The 27,047-nt window shown below is 42.2% G+C and overlaps 1 protein-coding gene across 1 annotated transcript in view; it reads left to right on the forward strand.

Annotated features, from left to right (window-relative positions):
• The first annotated feature begins 1,229 nt into the window (after positions 1–1,229).
• LOC126281678 (myogenesis-regulating glycosidase-like) overlaps positions 1,230–27,047 on the forward strand; it is a 32,813-nt gene continuing 6,995 nt past the window's right edge. Inside the window, exons 1-4 of the mRNA XM_049980843.1 lie at positions 1,230–1,273; positions 4,653–4,763; positions 8,781–9,769; positions 21,022–21,456. Coding sequence (XP_049836800.1) covers positions 1,264–1,273; positions 4,653–4,763; positions 8,781–9,769; positions 21,022–21,456 — 1,545 coding nt within the window. The 5' untranslated portion in view covers positions 1,230–1,263. The remainder of the gene's footprint in view (positions 1,274–4,652; positions 4,764–8,780; positions 9,770–21,021; positions 21,457–27,047) is intronic.

The raw sequence follows: 27,047 nt of genomic DNA on the forward strand, positions 1-27,047 counted from the left end.
CTCTCTAGCTCCCTAACAGTTTTAGTCGTCTGCAGCTGTGTCTGCTAGACTGAGAGCTATACCCTCATATCTTAACATATGCCGTACTATACATTGCCAGTGTTCTCCTCCTATTCCTTGTCCCGACCTATTATCAAAGAAATTACTCACTCCTACACTCATTTTTCGGTGTCCATAAGTCAAACGGTACGGTTCTCAACTTCGCCGGTTTTACCATTGTCCACTACTCAGAGCCATTATTGCTGTACTCCAGACGTAAATTCGCAGAAACTTATTTACCAGATTAAGGCCTGTGCTTGATAACAGTAGACTGGTTTTAAAGCAGATTACCGTTTTTGTCCGTGATACTCTGCTTCCTTACGCATTTTATTCATTAGGCGTTATTTTGCGACCAAGGTAGCTGAACTCTTTCACTTCCCTATTACTTCGTTCCCAGTTTTGATGTTAACCTTATATCTGCTAGAGATCTTATGTCCGTAATATTCGTTTTCCTCAGTCGATATTCTGTGCTCCTCACATAGCTCATCCATTCTGTTGTTCTTGTTTTTTCCATCACTTTCATTGAGGATAGCAATGTCATCAGTGAATCATGTTTTACATCACTTCACACTGAATTTTAATCGCACACCGGAACCTATCTTTTAATTACATAATTGCTTCTCTGATGCACAAATTGAACAGCAGAATACAATTCGGAACTTTGTCTCTCACGAATAATGTCCTTCCTTGTTGAGTTAATCAGCCATAACTCACTGATGCTCCTCGCTGATTTACTTCTCTCAGTATCTCCCCTGTACATCCAAAACTCCACAGAAGTTCTCCAGTATACTTCCCGTCTCTATCACTCCTAGAAGAAACAATATCGCGGAGAAATAACTTAGGCACAGCCTCAGCTGTATCCGCAACAGCCCTTTTCTGCTAAGTAAGAGATTGATTCTGGAGTTCACATTCTGTTCCTATGTCTGCAGATCATGAGGTTTTTGTAACGTTTGTGGAGACGGGACTTCTTCCAAAAAACTACCATACTCCACATGCTTCGAGTACTTCCATAATAACATTTACGAGATGAATTTGCGCAAATGATCCGGAAGTTCTGGCCATGAGATCTGAATGATTAGTTATCTCTATCAATGTATGACGCACCGGCTAGGAGTCGTAAGTGATAAGGAAGCGTTGCGGTGATAAAGCGTTCCTATATATATGCACGGCAGGCAGAGTAGACCAGTTGTAAGCAGCTGTTCAGGTGTGGACCACATAATTAGTATGGAAAAAGGTGAGTGGTTGTCACGTACACAGAATTAAGCATCAGTTCACACATACTATAGAAGATTACGTTCCGACACGTTTTCGCTACATACCATGCTATCACAGTTCATCTTTTTCAGCACCATGCAAAGTAGTAGGGACGCCGGGCAAACATGTGAATCTGAGACAAGCCATACTCTTATAAACTGTGGCATAAGTGTACACAATGTGTCCATTAGGTATTGAGACTACCATAAAATTATATTAACAACCACTTATAATTTATATTTAATATATATCATAATATATAGCACAACCTATGCCCTCGACTATTTGTTGGTTGTATTCCAGTCTCTGTGTTCCTCTGCAGTTTTTACCCCCTACAGATCCCTCTGTTACCATAGAAGTTATTCCCTGATGTCTTTATAATATTCTGTCGTCCAGTCCCTTCTTCCTGTGAGTGTCTCCCATATATTCCTTTCGTTCCTTACCTTATCAGTCTACTTAAATTTCAACACTACTTTGTACAATAATGGCTCAAATACTTTCATTCACTTCTGTTTCCGTAGCGTAAGTTCCGAATTTTCTTTTGCTAGAGTTAAGGCCTGTGTTTGACATCAGCAGGTTGCTCTTGGCAGGAATTACCAATACATGTTATAAAAGAGGGTGTACGTATTTGTGTTCCACATCTCCTCCCACGCCACTGGATCGATTTCAAGCAAACTTGGTACACAATCCCTTACTGGATGAAAAGAAAGATGGACGTCTTAAAGGCGTGGGGGATGGTGTGTAACAGAGCGCGGTTCACTATGTGCACACGGCCTCGCAATATTCATGCAGTACCTGAGAATGAGAGCACTTAGTAATATGCAAACCTTAGACATAGTTTGAAATCCGTGCGAACTATTTCCCGCTCACGCCCCTCAGGAAATAATGAAATGAAAAAACTATATCGCTTACTATATTTTCGTTTTCGTCCAGTAAAGCTACTGACAGGAATGTCCTTTCATTACGTTTTTACTAATATCTCTATTTCTAACAAATTTCTCAGACACTGCCGACATATATTACTAAATAAACCTGAAAAATTATATCATTGTACGATGCATATTACTGATAATGCTATCCGTCACACATTGGAAGATAATGACTAATATACTACTAAATACAGCTTTAAAATTATGTCATTCTACGATTTACAGTTCAGAAGAAACGACGTCTTAAACACTGATCCGCGTACAAACGAAGCTGTAGGTCGAAATTTACTGGAGATACAGGTGAAATATGCTAAATATATGAGCCATGTGCTCTAGTTGGCAAATCGGCAGCTAAAAAATTCCTTCTAAACCCCTGGATCGATTTCAGCCAAACTTGGTACACGCATTACTTACTATCTGGAAAGACCTTCAATGAGACTAAGAACCAGCAACCTTCTATTGGTACCGAGCGAGGCGGCGTACTGGTTACCACACTGGACTCGCATTCAGGAGGACAACAGTTCAAACGTTCAAACCTGCGTCTGGCCATCCTGATTTAAGTTTTCTGTGATTCCCCTAAATCGCTTAAGGCAAATGGTGGGATGGTTCCTTTGAAAGGGCACAGTCAGTTTCCTTCCCCATCTTTCCCTAATTCGATGGGACCGATGTTTGATCCCCTCCCTCCAAATCAACAGATCAATCTCCTATTGGGGTGACAGTGGTAATGAGAAGAGAGAATGGAGAGGAGGAGATTAACAGACAGAGGGGAGGGGGGAGGGAAGGAGATGAACATAGATATGAGGAGATGGAGATGAACAGAAGAGGGGAGGGGGGAATCGGCAGAAAGAGGGAAGAGGAGGACATGGATAGAGAGAATGGGAAAGAAGAGATAAGAAGAGAAAGGAAATAGAGAAGGAGATGGACTGAGAAAGGGAGAGGATCAGATGGACAGAGAGAGAGGAAGTATGGAATGGGTAGAAGGGGGGGGGGTGGAGTTTGAGAGGGAGCAGGAGATGAAGAGAAAGGTAAGGAGCACACGAGCAGAGCGAGAGGTAGGACAGAGAGTCGGCGGAGTGGTGGAGGAGGTTGACAGAGAGATGGGGAGAAGGAGACGGAGAGATAGAGCTGAGGAGGAGATGGACAGAGAGGAAGGCTTGGGGAGAAATTGACAAAATGCAATTAGCATCAATACACAGCCTGGCAAAGCTAGGTACTGAGCTATCATTATACATGTTATAGATTGGTGGCATTTACGTTTCAAAATCAACAATGTTAGAATGAAAACTATCACTTCGATACAGTTTCAGTGCCATTGTTTGTTGCTTCTAAAACCATTTCACGCTTTTTAAAAACCAGTATTTTACTTTTAATGTGTTTCGCCTCTGTTGGTATATGCAGTCTTTAAAATCTAAGTACAAAAAATAGTTAACAAAATAGGTTCTAATAAGTGAGAAGCCCTCACAGTGCCATGAAAATGAAAGCTCAGATTGTAAGAGTACGCTGTCACACATATAATGCCAGATGTATGGATAGGATCTTATTACACGAGTCCTATAATCTGAGACATCTGTTTTGTTCAGTTATAGTACTCTTGTTCCACGCAACGTTTTAAGTGTAACAATCCCTATAAGAAGTGAAAGCGATTTCACTTTACACTGCCAATAATTATTTGGGGATGTGTGTTAGCAATCCACTATATTACAACACTCCTCCCCCCTCCCTGTGTTTAATATGACAGAGAGTGTTGAAGTGGTCTCACATATTGAACGGTCAGTACCCACTGGCTGCAGACAAGCACCTTTCATGGTAAATTAGTGAACTGCTGTGGTATACAAGTGCAAATCAGAGTAACATCGCCTCCAGTGTGTCAAGTACAACAGAAACAGAAATCTGCATTTACACTCTGTCAAGTTTCCATACTTTCTGTCTTCTCTTTGTGTATATACTGTAACTTATCTCTGTACAACAAATACACCTTTCCTCCACATCATTTGTATTTTTATTCTGATTCCATCTCTCCTTGTTCTTACTTTACGTCCAGTGCAGCAAAAGTTACTGTCCAAGTAACTGTCTCCTCGAAACATTTAAATCCCTTATTTACTGCCGTTGTTTATATTTTTATCACTACTATTCATTTCCTAACATAATTTCTAATTGCCTAGAAACTGAACTTAGTCTAATTGTAATTTTTTCTTTTATGTTAATGAGTATATTACATAAAATTTCATTTAAACAGAATTTAAGCAGAGTGTATAACTAGATTCAATAAGAGATGTCAAGCTCCGATCTATAAGAACTGTGCACATAGAAGTTATGTATAATGGAAATTAATTAGAGAACAATTGTATACTATGTGCGAGTAATTATTGTGTACTGACTAACGGGATGTATTATGGTAAGAGACCTCATTCTGCCCTGGCCGCGTTTCAGTGACCGAGGTAGCAGCGCTGCTGTTGGTGTTGTTGGTGACGTCAGCAGCCACTGACTTCCAGACTCGACTCGATGAGAGCAGCAACCGCCTGGTAATCACCACGACAAAGGGTGAGTGCGTAGCCCGGCATCATAGCGTTCATCGGTATCTGATGAAACAGTAGAGTGTACAGGAATCTAGCTGTGGATATGATAGGCAAAGAGTAGTGATATGTTTGTCTGGAAACACAAAAGAATAATTACAGACACTAAAATATCAGAAACAAGCTCCACTGTTTGATGAGAAGGTAAAGGCTGATATCCATTCCTCTCTTAAATATTGCTAGGAAGGTATAACTATAAATTATCAAATTTGCTATTATGCTTTGCACTAAATGCACTTTAATAACCATAACGCACTTCTTTCGAGTATATTACTCAACTCCTTAGGCTACATCTACATCTACATCTACATCTACATCTACATCTACATCTACATGACTACTCTGCAATTCACATTTAAGTGCTTGGCAGAGGGTTAATCGAACCACAATCATACTATCTCTCTACTATTCCACTCCCGAACAGCGAGCGGGAAAAACGAACACCTAAACCTTTCTGTTCGAGCTCTGATTTCTCTTATTTTATTTTGATGATCATTCCTACCTATGTAGGTTGTGCTCAACAAAATATTTTCGCATTCGGAAGAGAAAGTTGGTGACTGAAATTTCGTAAAAAGGTCTCGCCGCGACGAAAAACGTCTATGCTGTAATGACTTCCATCCCAACTCGTGTATCATATCTGCCACACTCTCTCCCCTATAACGCGATAATACAAAACGAGCTGCCCTTCTTTGCACCCTCTCGATGTCCTCCGTCAATCCCACCTGGTAAGGATCCCACACCGCGCAGCAATATTCTAACAGAGGACGAACGAGTGTAATGTAAGCTGTCTCTTTAGTGGACTTGTTGCATCTTCTAAGTGTCCTGCCAATGAAACGCAACCTTTGGCTCGCCTTCCCGACAAGATTATCTATGTGGTCCTTCCAACTGAAGTTGTTTGTAATTTTAACACCCAGGTACTTACTTGAATTGACAGCCTTGAGAATTGTACTATTTATCGAGTAATCGAATTCCAACGGATTTCTTTTGGAACTCATGTGGATCATCTCACACTTTTCGTTATTTAGCGTCAACTGCCACCTGACACACCATACAGCAATCTTTTCTAAATCGCTTTGCAGCTGATACTGGTCTTCGGATGACCTTACTAGACGGTAAATTACAGCATCATCTGCGAACAACCTAAGAGAACTGCTCAGATTGTCACCCAGGTCATTTATATAGATCAGGAACAGTAGAGGTCCCAGGACGCTTCCCTGGGGAACACCTGATATCACTTCAGTTTTACTCGATGATTTGCCGTCTATTACTACGAACTGCGACCTTCCTGACAGGAAATCACTAATCCAGTCGCACAACTGAGACGATACCCCATAGCTCCGCAGCTTGATTAGAAGTCGCTTGTGAGGAACGGTGTCAAAAGCTTTCCGGAAATCTAGAAATACGGAATCAAATTGAGATCCCCTGTCGATAGCGGCCATTACTTCGTGCGAATAAAGAGCTAGCTGCGTTGCACAAGAGCGATGTTTTCTGAAGCCATGCTGATTACGTGTCAATAGATCGTTCCCTTCGAGGTGATTCATAATGTTTGAATACAGTATATGCTCCAAAACCCTACTGCAAACCGACGTCAATGATATAGGTCTGTAGTTAAATGGATTACTCCTACTACCCTTCTTGAACACTGGTGCGACCTGCGCAATTTTCCAATCTGTAGGTACAGATCTATCGGTGAGCGAGCGGTTGTATATGAGTGCTAAGTAGGGAGCTATAGTATCAGCGTAATCTGAAAGGAACCTAATCGGTATACAATCTGGACCTGAAGACTTGCCCGTATCAAGCGATTTGAGTTGCTTCGCAACCCCTAAGGTATCTACTTCTAAGAAACTCAGATTCTGCAAGCACGCCTTTCCAGCATAAGCACTGACAAATTTGACTGTCTTATCCTGACTCCAGTACATTACAGCACCCTACAGGACCCTACAGAACAGACTGTGTTGCAGCCCTTCCAGTGGTGCAACACTGATTAAGTTATTCGACTTGGAGGAAAGTACCCGGATGCCTGATATCTTTTTATTAGATCGAGTACTCTAATTTTCGCCACACACTTTTAGATACTAAGTCACTCGGATCTGGACTGAGTTACCCATTAATGTGAGTCAGCCCTTACCACAGACGCCAATTACAAGAGCAAAGGCCCTTAGCACGGACATCAATTACATTCGCTAGTTGGAGATCATCAAACTGTGTCACAGTGTAGTAGAATACGAAATAAAATTTAAACCAAGTAAACAAAATTATTATTTAGTAAACTCGTATTCTACGGTTTCTCGCTGAGTTGCAGTAATATATTAGACGCTTACTCACGCGAATTTAACCACCTCAAATAGTATTCGACGTGTTGCTCACGCCACTACTCATTATCTCAGTGAAACTATAACTCAAAAGATAACATTAGCGTATTACTAGGCTAGACAGATCAAGTGGTATAATAGCGACACAAACCCCGGGACATGGCTCCTGGTGCCTTATAAATTCGTCACTATTGTTAAACGTACTGATTTTTGTTCATTATTCACAGCCATGGTAGGTTCAAGTCACTGTGTTTAGCAACTCACGATGGATGAATCCATCGTCATTCGCAAACAATTACAGTTATAACAGTCATACATTACTAGTTGCTGCATTGTTATGCTGAATATTCGAATAAGCTAACTGTAAGTGAAATACAATATCAGAAACGTAAGTGTTATTTTATCGCAGTTAGCGGTTGTAAAGCTGAGATGAAGAACACGGTATAGCACCACGACATCGAAATACAGCATTTATAAAAATGTACAACTTAAGTTGATTCCTTGAGATGATAGTACACCATACATGGACATTCAAGATCAGTATTATGGTCGATTCTTCCATCCAACTATGATTCTTATTGTTCAAGCGACTCTACCTGCCAACTATGATTCTTGTTGTTCAAGCGACTTGCGAATTGTAACTCAGCGTTTCACACTAGTACTTTATATATTCTCGAGCCAGTGCAAGCAGTTCAGACATCGTTAAACTAATTTATTTCGAATACAGAGGGACACCAGAGATGATGCAACGTCTTGAAAAATACGTAGTTTTCAGTATCGTTTACATATCACAGGCCCTTTCATTGTTTATATAAAATATTTTCATGGAGCACTTACAGTATTACGGATTTTACTGCCCCATTATTTCTAATGTAAGATTCCACTGTAGCTCACGGTACTTGCTCTTCAGTACTACAAACTATATATTGCTTTCTTTCTTTTGCTTGCGCCTTTTTCCTGCAGTGACGCAGGGTCGTCAAGGTTAATCGGATTTGGCAAGGTTAATTGAAGCGGTGGCCAGATGCCCTTCCTGCCACCAGCCTGTACATCCGGGACGGAATTAGTGTACCCCAACTGTCTGTGTCTAGTGGAATCCATGAAATAGTGCGAAAGTGTGCAGGTGTCTGTGAGCCGTGTAACTGAGGCGGGACGTGGGGACGAGTCCGGTAATCACCTAGTGGGATGTGGAAAACCGCCTAAAAACTACATCCAGGATGGCCAGCACACTGGCCTCCGTCGTTAAGCCGCTGGGTGGATTCGATACGGGGCCGGCGCACCTGCCTGAGTCCAGGCAGCAGCGAATTAGCATACAAACCATATATGGCTGCCACAACAGATTTCAGGAATACTATTTGGAATGTCACAATGTGTTAACTATAGAGAACTAACTGAAAACAATAATTCATTTCATACGCTTATCCTCAGTCTATTCTTGGAGCCGTCTTTTACTACAAATAGCGCAATTTTCTCGTGTTCAGAGGAATCTAGTACCGAAACTGTGTTATAAAAAGTCCTTGAGTGTACCAGTGAAATTAAAAGTAAGCAGATACCAGCATATTGTTTTCGCTACTGTAAAATTATCCCATTCACAGTCATCATCAAGTGCATCGTTTTTGCTCATAAGATAAGTTCAACATTCAATGACTCGACTAATTGCTGCGTTAATTTTTCAGATGGCCAAGATGTTGAAGTCGGCTATGTCACAGTTGAAGACACCACGGGCTCTCGCAAACTGTGCTCTGACCCTGAGTCTGATGATAACTGTCTACCATTCCCCGAGCCAACAATCACCACACATCGTCAAGGTCGAGCCCTCGTTTGTGCCACATCAAAGACGGAAGCGGAGGGTAGTGGAGTCATTATTTGGAGCTGTGTCGACCATTTGGGCAGCCATATCTATGGAGGACCCGAGCAGTACAATCAGACCTGGCTAATAGAGGACAATGTGTACAGCGATTACTCGTACGTCAGCAAAGAGCAAGACAACGTCGGCGTGGCCGAGCGTTACTGGCTCTTCTCCGATGGCCGGTACGTTTACATTCCTCCATATGTGCCTCTTTTCGTAGAACAGAATACAAACACGTCGAAAGATCAACTATGTTTCTTTGCGGAGAACAAGCCACCTTACCCAGTTGATCGGTCAGAGACTGTTCTGGAGTTCACAGTCTGCTACTACGAAAATGCAAGGGTAGCACACGAAGAGGCCATCAAAGAATACTTCGATAAACCCCTAGGCATTCCAGATGAGCGCATGACCACGCATCCCATATGGTCGACGTGGGCGCGTTACAAGAGAGACATCAACGACACGACAGTGAGGCAGTTCGCCAACGAGATAGTCGAACACGGCTTCAGCAACAGCCAGATTGAGATAGACGACAAGTGGGAGACTTGCTACGGCAGCCTCACGTTCGACCCCAACAAGTTCCCTGACGTCAGAGCGCTCGTGGACGACCTGCACGCAATGGGGTTCCGTGTCACGCTGTGGGTGCACCCGTTCATCAACTCTGACTGCGAACCGCGGTACTCGAGGGCGCTGGAGGAGGGCTGGTTTGTCAGTGACTCCGAGGGCAGCACCAACACCAGCTGGTGGAATGGCGAGGGCGGCATCATCGACTTCAACAGCGTTGCAGCTGCGGGCCAATGGTCCTGCATGCTCTGGGTGAGTTGCGCTGCTGCGAGATTTGGACATCTGTGGCTCCGACTAATTTCTTTCGAAAGGACGGCAGAATATTTTCTGTTTGTGCTAAAAATGGTACGCATATCAGCTAATCTTTTTGTGATATATACATATGCAGACAGAAGCTACACCTGAAAAATTGCACCAAGGCCGGGATTTGAAGCCAGGTCTCCTGATCACTAGGCAGAGCGCTAACCTCAACCCCACACCGGAGCAATGGCTTTGCACAACTACACAAAGTGCAGTAGCATGCCTCCTTTCTGAATCCAAATTCCCATTCACCCCTCAGCTCCTTCGGCACTCCCCCTAAACTCGACCAGAATTGCTGAGGCTCTCCCAACTGACTGGAAAACGATATAGTTGAGGGCCTCTGCAATGCTGTGCACGCGGATGTGCAAAGACACTGTGCCAGGATGGTGTAGTGGTTAGATCGTCTGCTTAGCGAGCAGGAGAACGGTTTTCGAATCCCGGCCTGATACAAATATTCGTTTGTCGCTTCAGTTTGCATGTATACATCATAGATCTTTGTGACTTGAAAAGAACTCTGTAATTATGCTTTTTACTTGGTTAAACTTCTTGTGGTGCACTGCGCGTTACACAATACCAGAAGAGAGGAGCTAACTTTGTATGAAGTGTAGTGTGGCTGTAAATACTTTGCTACTGGCCACGTATTTTCCCGCAAAATTTGTAAATGTTTATGTAATATCCAGCCCATCTGCGGTAGGTAAGCTGTGGGTAGCTGAATTCAAAAGAGGCCATAGTTTCATGAGAATCGCATTTGACATCTACGTCAATAGTTTACTATAATGGGAGATATAGAAATGTCGTAAGAAAGAGTACACGCTCTACATAGAAAATTGTTAGATGTCATCTTCAACTTTTGTTGTCCTGTTTTTCTCAGTTGCGTGTAATATTACGGTAAATTGATAACCTGCCACTGAAGATGCCTTACAGCAAATAAAGGTGAAACGCGTATGGCACTAAATTGTGTTTCATTCAGTTGGTGTCAGACGGTCCATAAAGTAAAAATTATCAATATACCGTAATGTTAGATGTCATGTTTGGTCAACGCTGATCGAAAGGAAACAGGCAGCTACTGTCGCAATTGCAAATGGTCTTCCTGAGAGTGTCTTGTCAGGCAAGGACTTCGCCAAAGAAGGGGCTGTGTCTGGGCTGTCCAGACCATCCTGCTGAGGAAAATGGAGAACATCGTTTGGATCTTTTTGTATTTGATGTGGTCTACGATGGGCCTTAAGGGGCTTATAAAGGCACCATTGAAACGCAGAAACAGGATTTTTACCAGTTTTTTCGAAACGAAACGGAATCGCGGTTTCGAAGACGGTTACGCACATAAAATGGTTAAAAATTTTACCATAGCTTCCTAAGATCCCGATCTCAAACAATCGCGAAACATTTCTTGATATCTTTATCTGTTTCTGAGATGCAGAAGTGCAAAAGTCACCATAATTGTAAATGTAAAATAGAACGTAAAGTCCGGTGTGAGGTGAAAACGTAGTGTATAAAACTACGTCGCGCAGACAGATACGCTGTAAAGCTTCTCCGTTACCATCAGAAGGGTTCTGGGAACACCATGCTGTAGTACTGAAGCACACACAAAATTTTTGTGCAAGTAGCATTTAGTTTCACATAAATAAACTATCGAAATGTAACTGATCCATACAGTTCTCTTCATATGAGAGACATGCCCCGATGTAGCAGGGAAGAGAAGGTAAAATGCCCCTACTGGAGCGCAAAAAAGGCGAATATGTTCATGTTTAGAAAATTCTAACTGAAAAGTTGGGGTACCAGCTACCGCATCCTACCTTCCTCGGCACCTTTAAACTTTTTCCTAATAGTTTGGTGTGCATACTTATTCGCACTTTGTTATGCTGAGAGAGAAGACGACAGTGGCAGTGGGAGAGAGATGGAGAAGTAACAAGTACTGGACGATAGTAAGCAGTGATCGTGGTATATAAAAAGAAAAGCAGACGATGACAGTGTGGGAGAAACAGATGGAGACAGTGGCAGTGGAACATAGTTCACAGTTACAGAACAGTGCTCGTAAAAGAGTGAAGGTGCCAGTGGGGAGGGGATAAAGATACAAAGAAAGTGGAAAGGAAATAAGTGAGATACAGTGGTAATTAGTGATAGGGTCTATGAGAATAATGAGGAAGGGAGAGAGAGTAGCAGTGAGAAGAGACAGCAGCAGTGAGAAGGAGTTAGTACATCTACATCTACATCCATACTCCGCAAGCCACCTGACGGCGTGTGGCCGAGTGTACCCTGAGTACCTCTATCGGTAGCAGTAAGAGAGAGCAAAAGGGAGAGTGACAATGACAGGAGACAGTACTAGTCGGTCAGAACAAAGGCGACTGTGGCCATGAGATAGGAGAGTGTGACAGAGAGACGCAAAGGGATAATGAGAACGAGTTGGGCTGAATAAGTGAGTGAGCTGGGCAAATGGGAGCGAACGAATGTAAGCGACTTACAGCGATGAACTGGTGGGTGTGAGGCAGTTGCGTTAGGCGAGCTTCTGAGAGTGACAAGTGAGGTGCACGTTAAAAAGACAGTCGAATATGTTCGCATGCCAAAATGTTTGGTAGAATTTTTAAAAGCACTGAGGAACGTAGAATGAGGCATCTGGTACAACACTTCTCAGTCAGTGTTTGAAATGGGAACACATTCGTATTTTTTGTGCTCCGACATTTTTCCGTTGTTAAAAATCCAAATTCTCTTAATTTAGGTCGACGCGTACATCTACAGAAAATTATGTATCTCCATTGCAAGAAGCGACAGGTAAATACCGGGTGATAAAAAAGTCAGTATAAATTTGAAAACTGAATAAATCAGGGAATAATGTACATAGAGAGGTACAAACTGACACACATGCATGGATGGAATGACATGGGGTTTTATTCGAATCAAAAAATACAAACGTTCAAAATATGACCGGCAGATGGAGCTTCATCTGATCAGAATAGCAATAATTAGCATAACAAAGTAAGACAAAGCAAAGATGATGTTCTTTCAGGAAATAATATGACCACCATCATTCCTCAACAATAGCTGTAGTCGAGGAATAATGTTGCGAACAGCACTGTAAAGCATGTCCGGAGTTATGGTGAAGCATTGGCGTCGGATGTTGTCTTCAATATCGCTAGAGATGTCGGTCGATCACGATACACTTGCGACTTCAGTTTAACCCCAAAGCCAATAATCGCACGGACTGAGGTCTGGGGACCTGCGAGGCCAAGCATGGCGAAAGTGGCGGCTGAGCACACGATCATCACCAAACGACGAGCGCAAGAGATCTTTCGCGCGTCTAGCAATATGAGGTGTTTTTTATTTTTTGGTTCCAATAAAACCCCATGTCATTCCAAGCATGTGTGTCAATTTTCACTTCTCTATCTACATTATTCCGTGGTTTATTAAGTTTTCAAATTTATACTGAGTTTTTTATCACCCTGTATTTAAACGAGGAAATTTGGTAAAGTGTAAGGTTGAATAATCCCAGATCGTTTGCATTTTCGCTACCAAAAATTGCCGTAGCAAGTCTGTTGGACACACCAACATCAGATCTGTTTATCCCAACAACTCTGTCGCTAATAATCATGGCCACCCGAAAAATTCACGTCCTTTGATCCTGATCATTTCCCCACCTCAAATCAAAATTGAAAGAAGAAGAGTGTAAAATAATCTTGGAAGCTGAAGGAAGAGTAGAGCATTACTGACCCGTAGTTGTTTGCCAAAACACAGCACTGTAAAGTAACAATACTATATCTGTGCTTGCTGAAAGTTCCGAGACCATTGTGAATAAAATGGTTTATCGTTCTTTCGGAAATTTTCATATTTTATGAACCAAATTAAGAAAATGCACTAGTACGTACGAAATGTATTATTATGCATTCAAGGGAGTATACAGTGTGATACCACGACTTTAAAAATGTGTATTTAATAAGAGAAACATAATATAACCTTTTGTTATACATCATTAGAAAGAGTCTTTAAAAAGGTTTTTTTCACTCAAAATCAAGTTCAGAGATTTTCAATATGGCCCCCTACAGACACTCGAGCAATATCAACCCGATATTCCAACTCGTTCCACACTCTCTGTAGCATATCGGGCGTAACAGTTTTGATAGCTGCTGTTATTTCTCGTTTCAAATCATCAATGGTGGCTCCGAGAGGTGGCCGAAACACCATATCCTTAACATACCCCCATAAGAAAAAATCGCAGGGGGTAATATCAGGGCTTCTTGGAGGACAGTGATGAAGTGCTCTGTCACGGGCTGCCTGGCGGCCAATCCATCGCCTCGGGTAGTTGACGTTCAGGTAGTTACGGACAGATAAGTGCTAATGTGGTGGCGCTCCATCCTGCTGAAATATGAATTGTTGTGCTTCTTGTTCGAGCTGAGGGAACAGCCAATTCTCTAACATCTCCAGATACTGTAGTCCAGTTACAGTAGCACCTTCGAAGAAAAAGGGACCAAAAACTTTATTGGCTGAAATGGCACAGAAAACGTTCACCTTAGGCGAGTCACGTTCATACTGAGTTGTTTCCCGCGGATTCTCAGTGCCCCATGTACAGACATTGTGACGGTTGACTTTCCCGTTAGTGTGGAAAGTTGCTTCATCACTAAACACAATCTTTGAAACAAAAGATTCATCTGTTTCCATTTGAGCAAGGATAAAATCACAGAAATCGATTCTTTTAACCTTAGCTGCAGACAGTGCTTGAACCAATTTCAGATGATAAGGTTTCATAACTAACCTTTTTCGTAGGACTCTCCATACAGTTGATTGTGGAATTTGCAGCTCTCTGCTAGCTCTGCGATTCGATTTTCCTGGGTTGCGAACAAATGCTTGCTGGATGTGTGCTACATTTTCATCACTCGTTCTCGGCCGTCCAGAACTTTTTACTTTGCACAAACACCCATTCTCTGTAAACTGTTTATACCAACGTTTAATACACCACCTACCAGGAGGTTTAACACCATGCTTCGTTCGAAATGCACTCTGAACAACTGTCGTCGATTCACTTCTGCTGTACTCAATAACACAAAAAGCTTTCTGTTGAGCGGTCGCCATCTTAGCATCAACTGACGCTGACGCCTAGTCAACAGCGCCTCAAGCGAACAAATGTACAACTAAATGAAACTTTATGGCTCCCTTAATTCGCCGACAGATAGTGCTTAGCTCTGCCTTTTGTCGGTGCAGAGTTTGAAATTCCTAAAGTTGTGGTATTCTTTTTGAATCAGGATTAAAGTGTAAATCATAACACATTAAGTATAAAAAAATCAAAATGTGGAATTTGCGAACATGCACGAGAAAGCTCTGAAGTTTGCAGTTACATGGCACGAATGGTACTGATTTTTTTAAAATGACGCGAATTCTGTTCGACGTGCATGGATACCCGCTCCCGTTAGCACGGCGCTTACGACATTCAGAAAGGTTGAAGTGAAGCTTATATTGGAAGACGGAGCTGTGGTTTAATAGCAAAGAGGTAATACATTATTTTAGAATTATAATTCGTTTGGCAATAGAGTAAAGTTATCTCGTTGTCAAATAAAGAAATATGTAATAGTGCATTTGCGTATTTCTTACACACTGGTGCGAATATATGTTATATATTTCCAAGAAAATCTTTTCTTGCTTAATTTTACAGACCAAGTATTATTTGTATGAAGGCTTCCCGAAAGCAAATTATATATATCAAACTGAAAAATAATGCCACAACTGGAGCGCAAAAAAGGCGAATATGTTCACGTTTAGAAAATTCTAACTGAAAAGTATATTTTGAGAATAAATGAGAACGTGAGCCGTTATAAGATCCTCTTTAACAAATTTAACCCCCTTTTCTACAAAATCCTGGATGCATCCTTGTTTCAGGTCACATACCCAGTCGAATTTCATTAACAATCTGGATCATGAAGAAAATTCTCGTGATTTTTGCGAATCAAGTAACTACCCCGCATGCACAGTGAATCAGTAACTTAATCTAGGAAATGAAACACCAGTAATATCAGTGTCTGTGTTAGGGGGGAGGACATTGTGGTCTCCGTAAGAAATGGTGAATCTATTTTCATAGGACATAAATATTATTATTTCAACTGATAACCTCCATCAAGCAAAACAGTACTTCATGAATACCACACAATATGTCTAGACAATTTGAAACAAAAATATGCAGAAGAGGCCTGAATGTCTAAAATAAAACTCAGTACAATGCCATTCATTAGGACAGTGCACCTGGCCGAAATGTGGTTATTGTATTGAATTCAATGAGAGATACGAAGTACCTATTCTCCAAGAGATGGGTGATCTCTCAAATCTTAAAGCACCAGTGTGATATTTAACGACCATAATGGATATAAATTTATTAAACTTTCATCCCATTTGGAACTGGTGCCATCATCGACATCGGCATCAGCGTCACGTGTAGTCCCACAGTGAGAAATACACTCTTGTATTCTTTGGGGCATGAAAGCAAGCAACCTCTACATGTCATCTTGAGGAGTTTGTTGTCCTCTCTGCAGCACATACTGCTTCATTTAACGAAAATTTGTGGCTTTAGTCTAGTATGAAAGTATACATCGCATGCCAGACACGCTCTATGTGTGACAAATCAGAGGACTGAGCAGAACAGTCAGTAATACGTGCGGTTCTCAAGGCATTTGTAATATGAACTGCAGTGTGGGTCTTGCGATAACTTGGTGCGACATGTTATTTGGATCCTAGGGCTGAAGGATATAACAATAGGGTTTTACCATTTCTAGCATGAGCTGTGTAGCATTCATCCTCCCTTCGACAACTGTGCCATTAAGAGACCAAACCGACTAACTCCAGTGCAGGTGGAAACTCAGAAAACTACAGTTAAAATTAAATGGAGATTGAAAAGCCACCTATAATTATAACTCAAATTTCTGTTCACCTTAACATTACTACGGGAATGGAAATGAGCGTTTGGCGTCATTGTCCGGGAGGCCCCTTCGTTATTAAACAAAAGTAAATGTAAATGAGAGCATGCAGTAGATGTCGTATTACATTCGACGTCACATTGGGCGACGTGCGCGCTGGATGGGGATGAAATGATGATTAAGACAACACAATACCCAGTCCCTGAGCGGAGAAAACCTCCGACTCAGCCGGGTATCGAGACCAGGCCTGTAGGACGGCAATCCGACACGCTGACCACTCAGCGATTCGAGCGGACAACATTACTATGTTAATTATAATTTTATATGATGAACAAATTTCATTAAAGCACAAAACACAATACAGAAGAACTTATTATTTATATTCTGTAAGAAATTAGTCATACTGTCAACTGACGGAGTTCACTATTTATTTCATATTAACATCCATTGTGGTCAGTCATCACAATAAAAGATATTATAGTTCTCACGAGTAATCACTAGCTTCTTATAGTAGTTAATGGTTCACAGAAGCAATATACATGAATGTGCGAATACAGGTTGGCGACTGCGATTTATTTCTTCAAATTCACTGCAAGGAATGTAAAACTTCGATATATCAGTCCTACCTCGTAAGTGTCCCAGATTGATGAAAAATACTCAAGAACAAGCCACTTCCTTTGTGAGAGAGCTAAATTTCATTAAGATGTTTCCTACGAATCTCACTCTGACGTCTGCTTTTCCTAGTATTTGTTTTATATGGTCATTCCACTTAAAATAGTCTCGCTCTAGATTCACCTAAACTCGAAGGAGCTGCTTACAAAAACAGCTGCAGTGTTCTCTAACCAAACTGGATAAAATAATTCTAGTTAGTTACTGTGGCCTCAGAAAGCTGCAGCGGAACATTCATTTGCCATGGAACATTGTCAAGTACGATGCAAGTATTATCGATGGGTTTAATCTTTTGGCCCCAAAGAGAGAAATGTTTATAGGGTCTTCGTAATGAAAAGTTGAGAAATTATTGATATATTCCTTCCTTCGGTTATATCACGCTAAACGTTCACCAGGCATACTAATTAAACAGTTTTATTTGCAAGAGATAAACTTAAAGATCTGGGATGAAAACAGTAAGTAATTTATGAAGAACAACAATAAAAACTTTATTGACTGATTTTCATCCTTTGAGCTACAGAGCCCTAAAAATAGCAACCTACATCAATTTACGTAATCTCTTGCAAAGAGACAATATTCAGGTAGAAATCTGACAAACACCGAAAGATTTGGTTCGATTATTACATGATATGTCTTGCAGTGGATAATGTTATTTTGACGTTTCTTTAAGCTGAATTAACTGACTTTCTTAAATTATCTTTGGACAAAGAATAAATTAGTATACAAAATGTTGAAAAGTATTTCCGCTGAAGGGAATATGAAAATATTCAGCGCCTCTGCCTTCAATTGCTTGTAAAAAAGATTCAGGCACCCGTTCCGTTACTGATCATGTAAATGTTTCGCGATCATTTAGGTCCACAGCAGCAATGATAAAGCAATGCAATCCGTTAGACTCATAGTGTGTCAGTTGTGCCTGTAGTTACAGTGTGATGAGAGTGCAGGTTCTTGGTGACATACAGACCTTAGTTCCACAAAGGTACTGACTGATGTCAGTCTGAAGTATTAAAGCAGGTCAGGTACCAAACGCAGTCTGAGTAACTTTAGGTGTGACACGGAGTGCCGGTTCAAGTCTTTGGTGAAATCGCCGAGACTGAGGAAACGTTCACTGTACGTGAACATAAGATTGGTTGTAACTGTATTGCAATAGAAGTGGTATTTACGTTTAATTACGTCACGCATGTAATGTAGCAACTACGTTACATAGTACTGCATAAATATATCCACACTATTTTGCCATTTTATTTAAAAGCTTCAATAATAATTTTAATGACAATAATAACATAAGGGCCTCACCCAAATTGAAACCAAAGTAATTCACGCCACCCATAACGCAACGTAAACTAATGTATTTTCGTTATTAAAGAAAAGTAAATGTAATTGAGAGCATGCAGTAGGCAGTGGGCAGGCATACGTCGAATGATCGGTATAGAAGGCTCTGAGTCATCTCGTGTTGCAAGGCGCACTGTTTGACATGGCCTGACGTAGATGAGAATGCCAGTAGATGAGAGAGTTGGTTACTCGGGAAAAATGATAGATTTCTAGTACCTTCTAGAACAATTTCAACGTAGTAATACCGTTCCGGTATCAGAAAGCGCGAGGGATGTGAACGCTGAAGGAAAGTCCGTCCCCCCCCCTGTAGAACGTCGATGGCGATATTGCGAGATATTGGCGTCAAGAGAATGGTCGCGCTTGTTTTCAACCCTTCAGGTTAAGAAAAATGTGTCTGAAATGTAATCTGAAGCATGTAATTGAGGACAGGGCTTATGAAAACGACCTCCCCTCTTGCATGCTATTTTCTTTCATTGCTTTATAAAATTAGTAACGACGTGGTTACTCATCGGCGCGGGGGTAAGGATAAAGTGGAGAGGAGCGCTAGCTTTGGTCTTGACACTTTCCCTCCCGAGTATCGCTCTGGATCCTTCATGATGAACAGACCCGTATCTGACTACCCAGGGGAGTTGCTAACTCAGTAAGTACTTTTACAGTACAAATAACATTCCAGGCACTGCTCCGAGTGTTTGTAACAGCAGCTGAATAGCGACAGGTTATTCCGCAACTTAATACGCCAGTAAAAGCATACGCGAGGCAGTGAGTTTGGTTGTGATACGAAGTCTCATTGGAACTGTGATGAACTTTAGAACAACGGTAGAACCACGTATCGCAATCAAGTTGTAGTCTTATCACCATGGGTAACTGATTTCTTGCAAGACTCGGAGCTGCTGCGAATTTCCGATAAGTCTTCAAGGTTTTACTGTACGCAAGATGGGCGTAGAGTCGATTGCAGTTAAACAAATCTAAATTTGTCGTGTAATGTGATAATGTTCAGGAGAGCGAGTGTTTGTTGTAGTTGCATCATTATAAATCTCGCGTGGCAGTACGAAATTAATTGTTTAACTCTGAGTGAAACTAGTATATAATTCTATGTACGTAAGGAGAAGACAGATTGTTCTAGAAGGGGCTAAGGTATATTGCATTGTTCTGAACGATACAGTCTGATTCATTGTGATGATAATTTATGAACATAAATGAGAGACAGTTGACGGTTGGACTGCTGACACATTATCTGCGAATCCAGTAATGCTGGCAACTGATGGGTTATGCATGGGAATCGTATCAACCTGTACCGCGTCAAAACAGCCTGAAGACGACGCAACGAAGCGTCAAAACTGGTAGCGACAAAACAAAATAAAATCATAAGGACGGCTGTAGGTGATTTTATTTTTTGTCACGGTAGTAAACGGCCGTCGTCCCAGAGACGTCCTGCTAAAAGGATGGACATACAAAAGATACATGACAGATGTGTCATCATACGTCGTGTGTGGAACGACGTTAGCCTTATGCTATGTCTTATGGGTTCCCGGGTTCGATTCCCGGCGGGGTCAGGGATTTTCTCAGCCTCATAATGACTGGGTGTTGTGTGATGTCCTTAGGTTAGTTAGGTTTAAGTAGTTCTATGTTCTAGGAGACTAATGACCATAGATGTTAATTCCCAAGGTGCTCAGACCCATTTGAACCCAAGCTATGTCATATGTTTGCTCTCGGTTTAACTACAGGTGCCAAACACTACTGTAATAAAAATACCTTGTAGTTGTGACATATGCTCATTGGAAGACACTGCGCCTCTGAATTATGTTTTGTTTCTCACGGTAGGTCCATGTTCCTGTTTTCAGCAACACCCTTTTTCATTATAATATTACTTGGTTGACTTGTTACTTCCCAGGATTGCTTACAGGGAGTAGCATTGAGAGCAGGAGAGCTGGACTATCTTTGAGAGCCAAACATCTTTGAGAAATATAAAGGTCGTGGTCTGAGGAACTTATGACAGCGTAACAAACGTTAGGTGGACGTTGGTCAGCTGAGCGTCCGATTTAATACAATCCAAGTGGCACCAGGAGTCTCAAGTGACTAACCACTGGCTCTGATACACTAATAATAGTCTGCAGCTCAGGTTATATCACATTACAGCAATCGGTTTAGTCATAATGTTAGTCAGGTGGAATAAATCTCAGAGTGGTAAACTAATACACCGACCCTGCCAACCTCCACGCAATTAGTGGCCGTTTACTACACAGCTGTCTTCAACGTACACGACATATCACCAACGTGGTGACACATAAATCCAAATATTTATCTGTTCGCGATTTTCAGAAAATCAAGACTGAGACGGGAATCGACTCGTTCAAGTTCGACGCCGGCGAGACCAGCTGGCTACCAGAGCTTCCCGTACTGAGGCCCACGGAGACGAACCCCGTGCAGTACTCTATGGACTACGTGCAGACCGCCGCCCAGTTTGGGGCGATGGTAGAGGTTCGCGTCGGCCAACACAGCCAGCAGTTTCCGTACTACGTCCGCATGCTCGACAAGGACAGCAGGTGGGGCTTGGACAACGGCCTGGCCTCGCTGGTGACGACGCTGCTGCAGATGAACATGGTGGGCTACCCCTTCGTCCTGCCAGACATGGTGGGCGGCAACGGCTACGGTAGTGATGTCCTCACCAAGGAGCTCTTCATACGCTGGCTGCAGGCCACCGTATTCATGCCGGCCATTCAGTTCTCGTACGTGCCCTGGGACTTTGACGACGAGGTACGTAACTCTCTGGCCCACATCATCGCTCTCCCTTTGCCAGAGTTCATGAAGATAGTTCTATATTACTTTCAACATCAATTATGAAGAAATGGTCCTGATGAGAGCTCGGGAAGTGTAATTGGAGTTTGTGAATTTTAATGTAAATGGTACGTCATGTTGACGCCATGGGCTTACAATGGGCACAGACAAAAACAGGAAAACAAAGACTGACTAAACGCATTTCGGTTTCTGGAGCAACAGGAAGCAGTCTTTGTGCATTAATGCCTCATTTTAACTCCGCCACTAGTTTCGAACTACCAGACACATTTTCAAGCGAGGCCTAGTAAAAGTAAAACACAAAACATTTGAAATAACACGTAAAAACAAAATTAGGAGTCATAAAAATACGTTTATCAAAATTTCAGTCGGTGTTAACTGAACTGTAGCATACCTGCAATAATATTGCTCGGTTAGGCGACAATCAGTTCGCACATGGGTAATGTACACATAATATTTTCTCATATGGAATGTCAGACAAATTCCATATTGTAGATGTATTCATGAAGTGCAGTTAAACTAAACTACGAACTATCACCGGAGAAAGTTCCCAAGCAAAATAGCTGATGTGTCGTTTAGTGTACGTGGGCCCACCAACAACCAAGGGAGAGTTCCACATCATATCCAAACTGTTCATGTATTTCTTTATATATGGCATCAAAAAGGAGTGATATATATGTCAAACTTGTGTTATTTGTATTATTCCTATGTTAGGATGTTAACACTGAAATCAGTGTTTTTCAATAACGTTTCGTGATTGCAACAAAATAACTGTTACTGATAAGTACATGGCACCGCAAATTATGTAATTGGAACTGTGTTACGGTAGATTGATTGATGCAGATGTTGCAAATACCGGGTGATCAAAAAGTCAGTATAAATCTCAAAAAAACTTAATAAACCACGGAATAATGTATATAGGGAGGTAAAAATAGACACACATGCTTGGAATGACATGGGGTTGTATTAGAACAAAGAAAATATTGTTAGACGCGTGAAAGATCTCTTGCGCGCGCCGTTTGGTGATGGTCGTGTGCTCAGCCGCCAATTTCGTCATGCTTGGTCTCCCAGGTCCCCAGACCTCAGTCCGTGCGATTATTGGCTTTGGGTTACCTAAGTCGCAAGTGTATCGTGTTCGACCGACATCTCTAGGGATGCTGAAAGACAACATCCGACGCCTCATCATAACTCTGGATATGCTTTACAGTGCTGTTCACGACATTATTCCTAGACTACAGCTATTGTTGAGGAATGATGGTGGACATATTGAGCATTTCCTGTAAATATCATCATATGTGCTTTGTCTTACTTTGTTACGCTAAGTATTGCTATTTTGATCAGATGAAGCGCCATCTGTCGGACATTTTTGGACGTTTGTATTTTATTTTTTTAATTTTTTTTTGTTCTAATAAAACCCCATGTCATTTCAAGCATTTGTACCTCTCAATCTACATTATTTCCTGATTTATTCAGTTTTCAAATTTATACTAACTTTTTGATCACCCGATACATGAAGAGTTTGGATTTGAGAAGCAACTCTCCGTTGGCTGCAGGAGAGTGCACGGATTCGTAAGGCGAGACACTGGCAACACCAGTTGTTTCCCTCTGGTACTGTCTCCAGCGCTAGTTCTTTGGTTTAACTGCACATCATAAATACATCTACACTGTGAAACTGATCCGAGGTTTCATGCGACTTTGTGTTCTGTGTATGTTATCTGTGAGTGAATTTGTTGTGACCCAACCACGCACTATTACTCCAGGTATTTACAGTTGAGTGAAAAGGAAATTTCCAGTAACTATGTTATTCTCTTAAAAAAATTTTATGTGTTCTTATAAATGTTTTGTATTTTAGATTCAATAGGGATCACTTGAAAATGAACTTGGTAGTTGGAAACTAGTCCCCAGAAAAATAAATCGCAGCTCTCACAGAATTACAATAACGAATTTATGTCATCTAATTTGCTAGTTCTGTCCTTATTTCACGTCGGAAGTACGTGTTAAGTGTTCGCGTACCACAACGGCAATAAAGATCGTGTTGGGAGTTGAGTGGGTGATTGTGATATACAGGGTGAGTCGCGTAAGACGTAACACTCCCATTATTCTGGGGGCGATTGCACGTATCGACAAGTGGTATTCGGCGATTTATAGCCGACTATGGGGCACATACTTTGGTACATGCACAATAATCACAACGTTTATATTGACCGAGGTAATGAGGCAAGTACATGTTTTTTAAATGGGACGCTATATTTTTTTTACCATCATTCGAACGCTCTGGAAAAGACGCGTATAGTAATGTAACGCATGTTGCTATTGCGATTCAAACTTCGCTTAAAAGACGCTGCAGGCAGTAAACATGCCTCGCGCAACCCGCAGGCCGAGTTGCCGTGCTCTGTGCAGCATGCACGGCCTACGCTATGAAGGTTAATACTCATCCGCCCTCTTTTAAGCAAAGTTTGAATCACAATAGCAACATGCGTTACATCACTATACGCGTCTTTTCCAGAGCCTTCGAATGATGGTAAAAAAAGTATAGCGTCCCATTTAAAAAACATGTACTTGCCTCATTATCTCGGTCAATATAAACGTTGTGATTATTGTGCATGTACCAACGTATGTGCTCCACAGTCCGCTACGATTCGCCGAAAACCGCATGCGGATCCGTGCAATCGACCCCGGAATAAAGGGGGTGTTACGTCTTACGCGACTCACCATGTATATCGGTTGTGTAAATGCGTTGATCTGGTGCTGTAGCCTCTTTTGAGATATTAGCCTACAATCCAGGCCTGACAACATATGACATTGGAGCAGCGCAGAGTTAAATTTCTGTCACAACGGAAATGTTTACCATAGCAGGTGAGCGAGCCCAACTGAGTAATATTGTCAGAAATGGAGCGACCATAACTACCTCTATGCTTACTACAGCATATAAAGTGGAGAAAGTTTAGGGTTCAACGACTTATCTACGAGAATAACCGTAAGGGCAATGAGTCCAATAAGATTGAGAAATAATAGGTATGGAAGGTGGCCAAGTCGGTTTCAAAGGAAGCATTCTGACGTGTCTCTTCGACATAGAGAAACTAAGGAAACCGCGGATGGTGGAATCCAGATTTTAACTGCTCTCCTCTCTAACACGAGTCTGGTGTCCTGCCATGGTGCCACCTTACTCGTTCACATCAGCTGAGAAAATCTTCTTGTCCCCTAGAGGATCTAAATTATTGTGCTGAAATCTGGAAGCTAAACTCGTTCTCCGTTAAATTCAATTTCTTTGATTCTCCCTTCTCATGGCCGTCAGCAGACAACGTGAGAGAAAAAATACCCTGCAAATGATATTGGAAGTCACAGTGTGCGCTGATGGGTCAAAACATTACAACCACCTACTTAATAGCTTTTTTTGTCCGTCTTTAGAACCTAATACATCACTGATTCTGCGTATCACGGATCTGACAGTTCGATGGCAGATAGTGGGTGATGTGGCATTAGATGTCCATGCATAGGACATGTAATTCGCATAAATAACGGGCCGCTGATTTGCGTACGCGGTGGTGGGACCAAGCCACTCAGATGGGTTCCATAGGATTTAAAAATGGTTCAAATGGCTCTGGGCACTATGGGACTCAACACCTTAGGACATCAGTCCCCTAGAACTTAGAACTACTTAAACCTAACTAACATAAGGACATCACACACATCCATGCCCGAGGCAGGATTCGAACCTGCGACCGTAGCAGTCCCGTAGCGCCCAGAACCGCACGCCACCGCGGCCGGCCATAGGATTTACATCAGGCGAGGCGTCAAAGTGAGTTCGCTATAAAGCTCCTCAGATCACTTCAGCAAGTCTCTGGCTCCGAGATATGTACAATTATACTGCTGAAAAACGACGTCGCCGTCGCGGAAGACAACAAGTATAAAGAGATCCAGGTGGTCTGCAGCTTCAGCGTACTTCCGGTTATTAACACACGTCCCATGCAAGTGCAGAAGAATGTTTCCCATAGCAAAATATTGCTCCCCCCGGTCTGCATCCGTGGCGCGCTGCACGTTTCGAGCCGACGTTCACCACGATGACGTCCTTTGTGGAGACGACCATTGACCTACTGTTCCACAAATGTGATACACCCGAAGAGCAGACATGTTGCCACTGATCAACAGTCGAATCCTGATCTTCCCGTGCCCACTACAGTCGTAAGTGACGATGTCGTTGGATCAATATGTGAATCCGAAGGGGTGACCTGTTGTGGAGCTCCATGTTCAACAATGTACGATGATCGGTGTACTCAGAAATAATTTTAGGTGCACCAATATTGTGCTGTTTCGGCAGAGATGCTATCGATTACCATCTATCCTACTTTACAGAGCAGACACGCCTCCGAATCCGAACATTCTGTGAAGTGTCCTGGACGTCCAATCATTTAGCACTTCTGGTCGTTTCACTGTCCTACCTCTTTTCATAATGATCACGACAGTAGCACGTGCACATTCGACCAGCTTCGCCGTACTCGGGCCCTGTGTAATAGTAATCATCCCTTTGTCAGGGTCTCTTAGTCCCCATATACAGCCCATATCTTCACTCAGGTGATCACCCGCCAGCCTCTGCACCGCTTATATACTTTTGTTAGCGCGTCACGAGCCTGCAATACCACCAGGCAGAACAGGACGCCGCGATGGGCAGTGGTCATAATGTTTTGACTTATCAGTGTATGTCTGCCGTAAGCCACATTACTATACCCTATGGTGATTAGAGTACGAATACAAACTCGGAGATTGTGTTGATCGGAAAGTTACCTTCCCTGAAGACGCCGCAATATTTCAGGAAGAGAATGCACGAAGAGAGGTGACGGAAGTCATGGGTTGGCACATATACAGTTGGCCCAGTATCTCATACATAACGCTTAAATGGGCAGTGCATCGGCGGAGCCGTCGTTTGTAGTCAGCTGATTCATGTGAAAATGTATTCGACGTGACTATGGCAGTGCGACGGAAATAAACAGACTTTGAAGCTGAATGGTTGTTAGAACTAGATGCTTGGGACTTTCCATTTCGGAAACCGATAGGGAATTCAATATTCCGATATCAACAGTTGCCAAAGTATGCCAAGAATACTGAACTTCATGGCATTACCACTCACCACGGTCAAAGCAGTGGCCGCCGGCCTTACTTAAAGACCACGAGCTGCGGAGCTTACGTAACAGACAAGTTAACAGACAGGCAACACTGCGTGAAATAACCGCAGAAATCAATGTGGGACGTACGACGAACCTATCCACTGGAACAGTCTGGTGAAATCTGGCGTTAATGGGTTATAGCGGCAGACGAGAGAAGAGTGTCTTAGGTGACAGCATGATGTCGGCCTAGACAGACGAGTCCCTACTTCAGTCGGTAAGAGCAGACCCCACGAATCCATGGACCCCACTTGTCAACAAAGCACTGTGTAAGCTGGCGAAGGCTCTCTAAAGGCATGGGCTGTGTCTACATGGAATGTACTTGGTCCTCTAGCCCAACTGAACCGATCATTGACTGAAAATTGTTATGTTCGGCTACCTGGAGACCATTTG

Source organism: Schistocerca gregaria, chromosome 7 (genome assembly GCF_023897955.1).
Source record: "Schistocerca gregaria isolate iqSchGreg1 chromosome 7, iqSchGreg1.2, whole genome shotgun sequence".
Taxonomy (NCBI): Eukaryota; Metazoa; Arthropoda; class Insecta; order Orthoptera; family Acrididae; genus Schistocerca; species Schistocerca gregaria.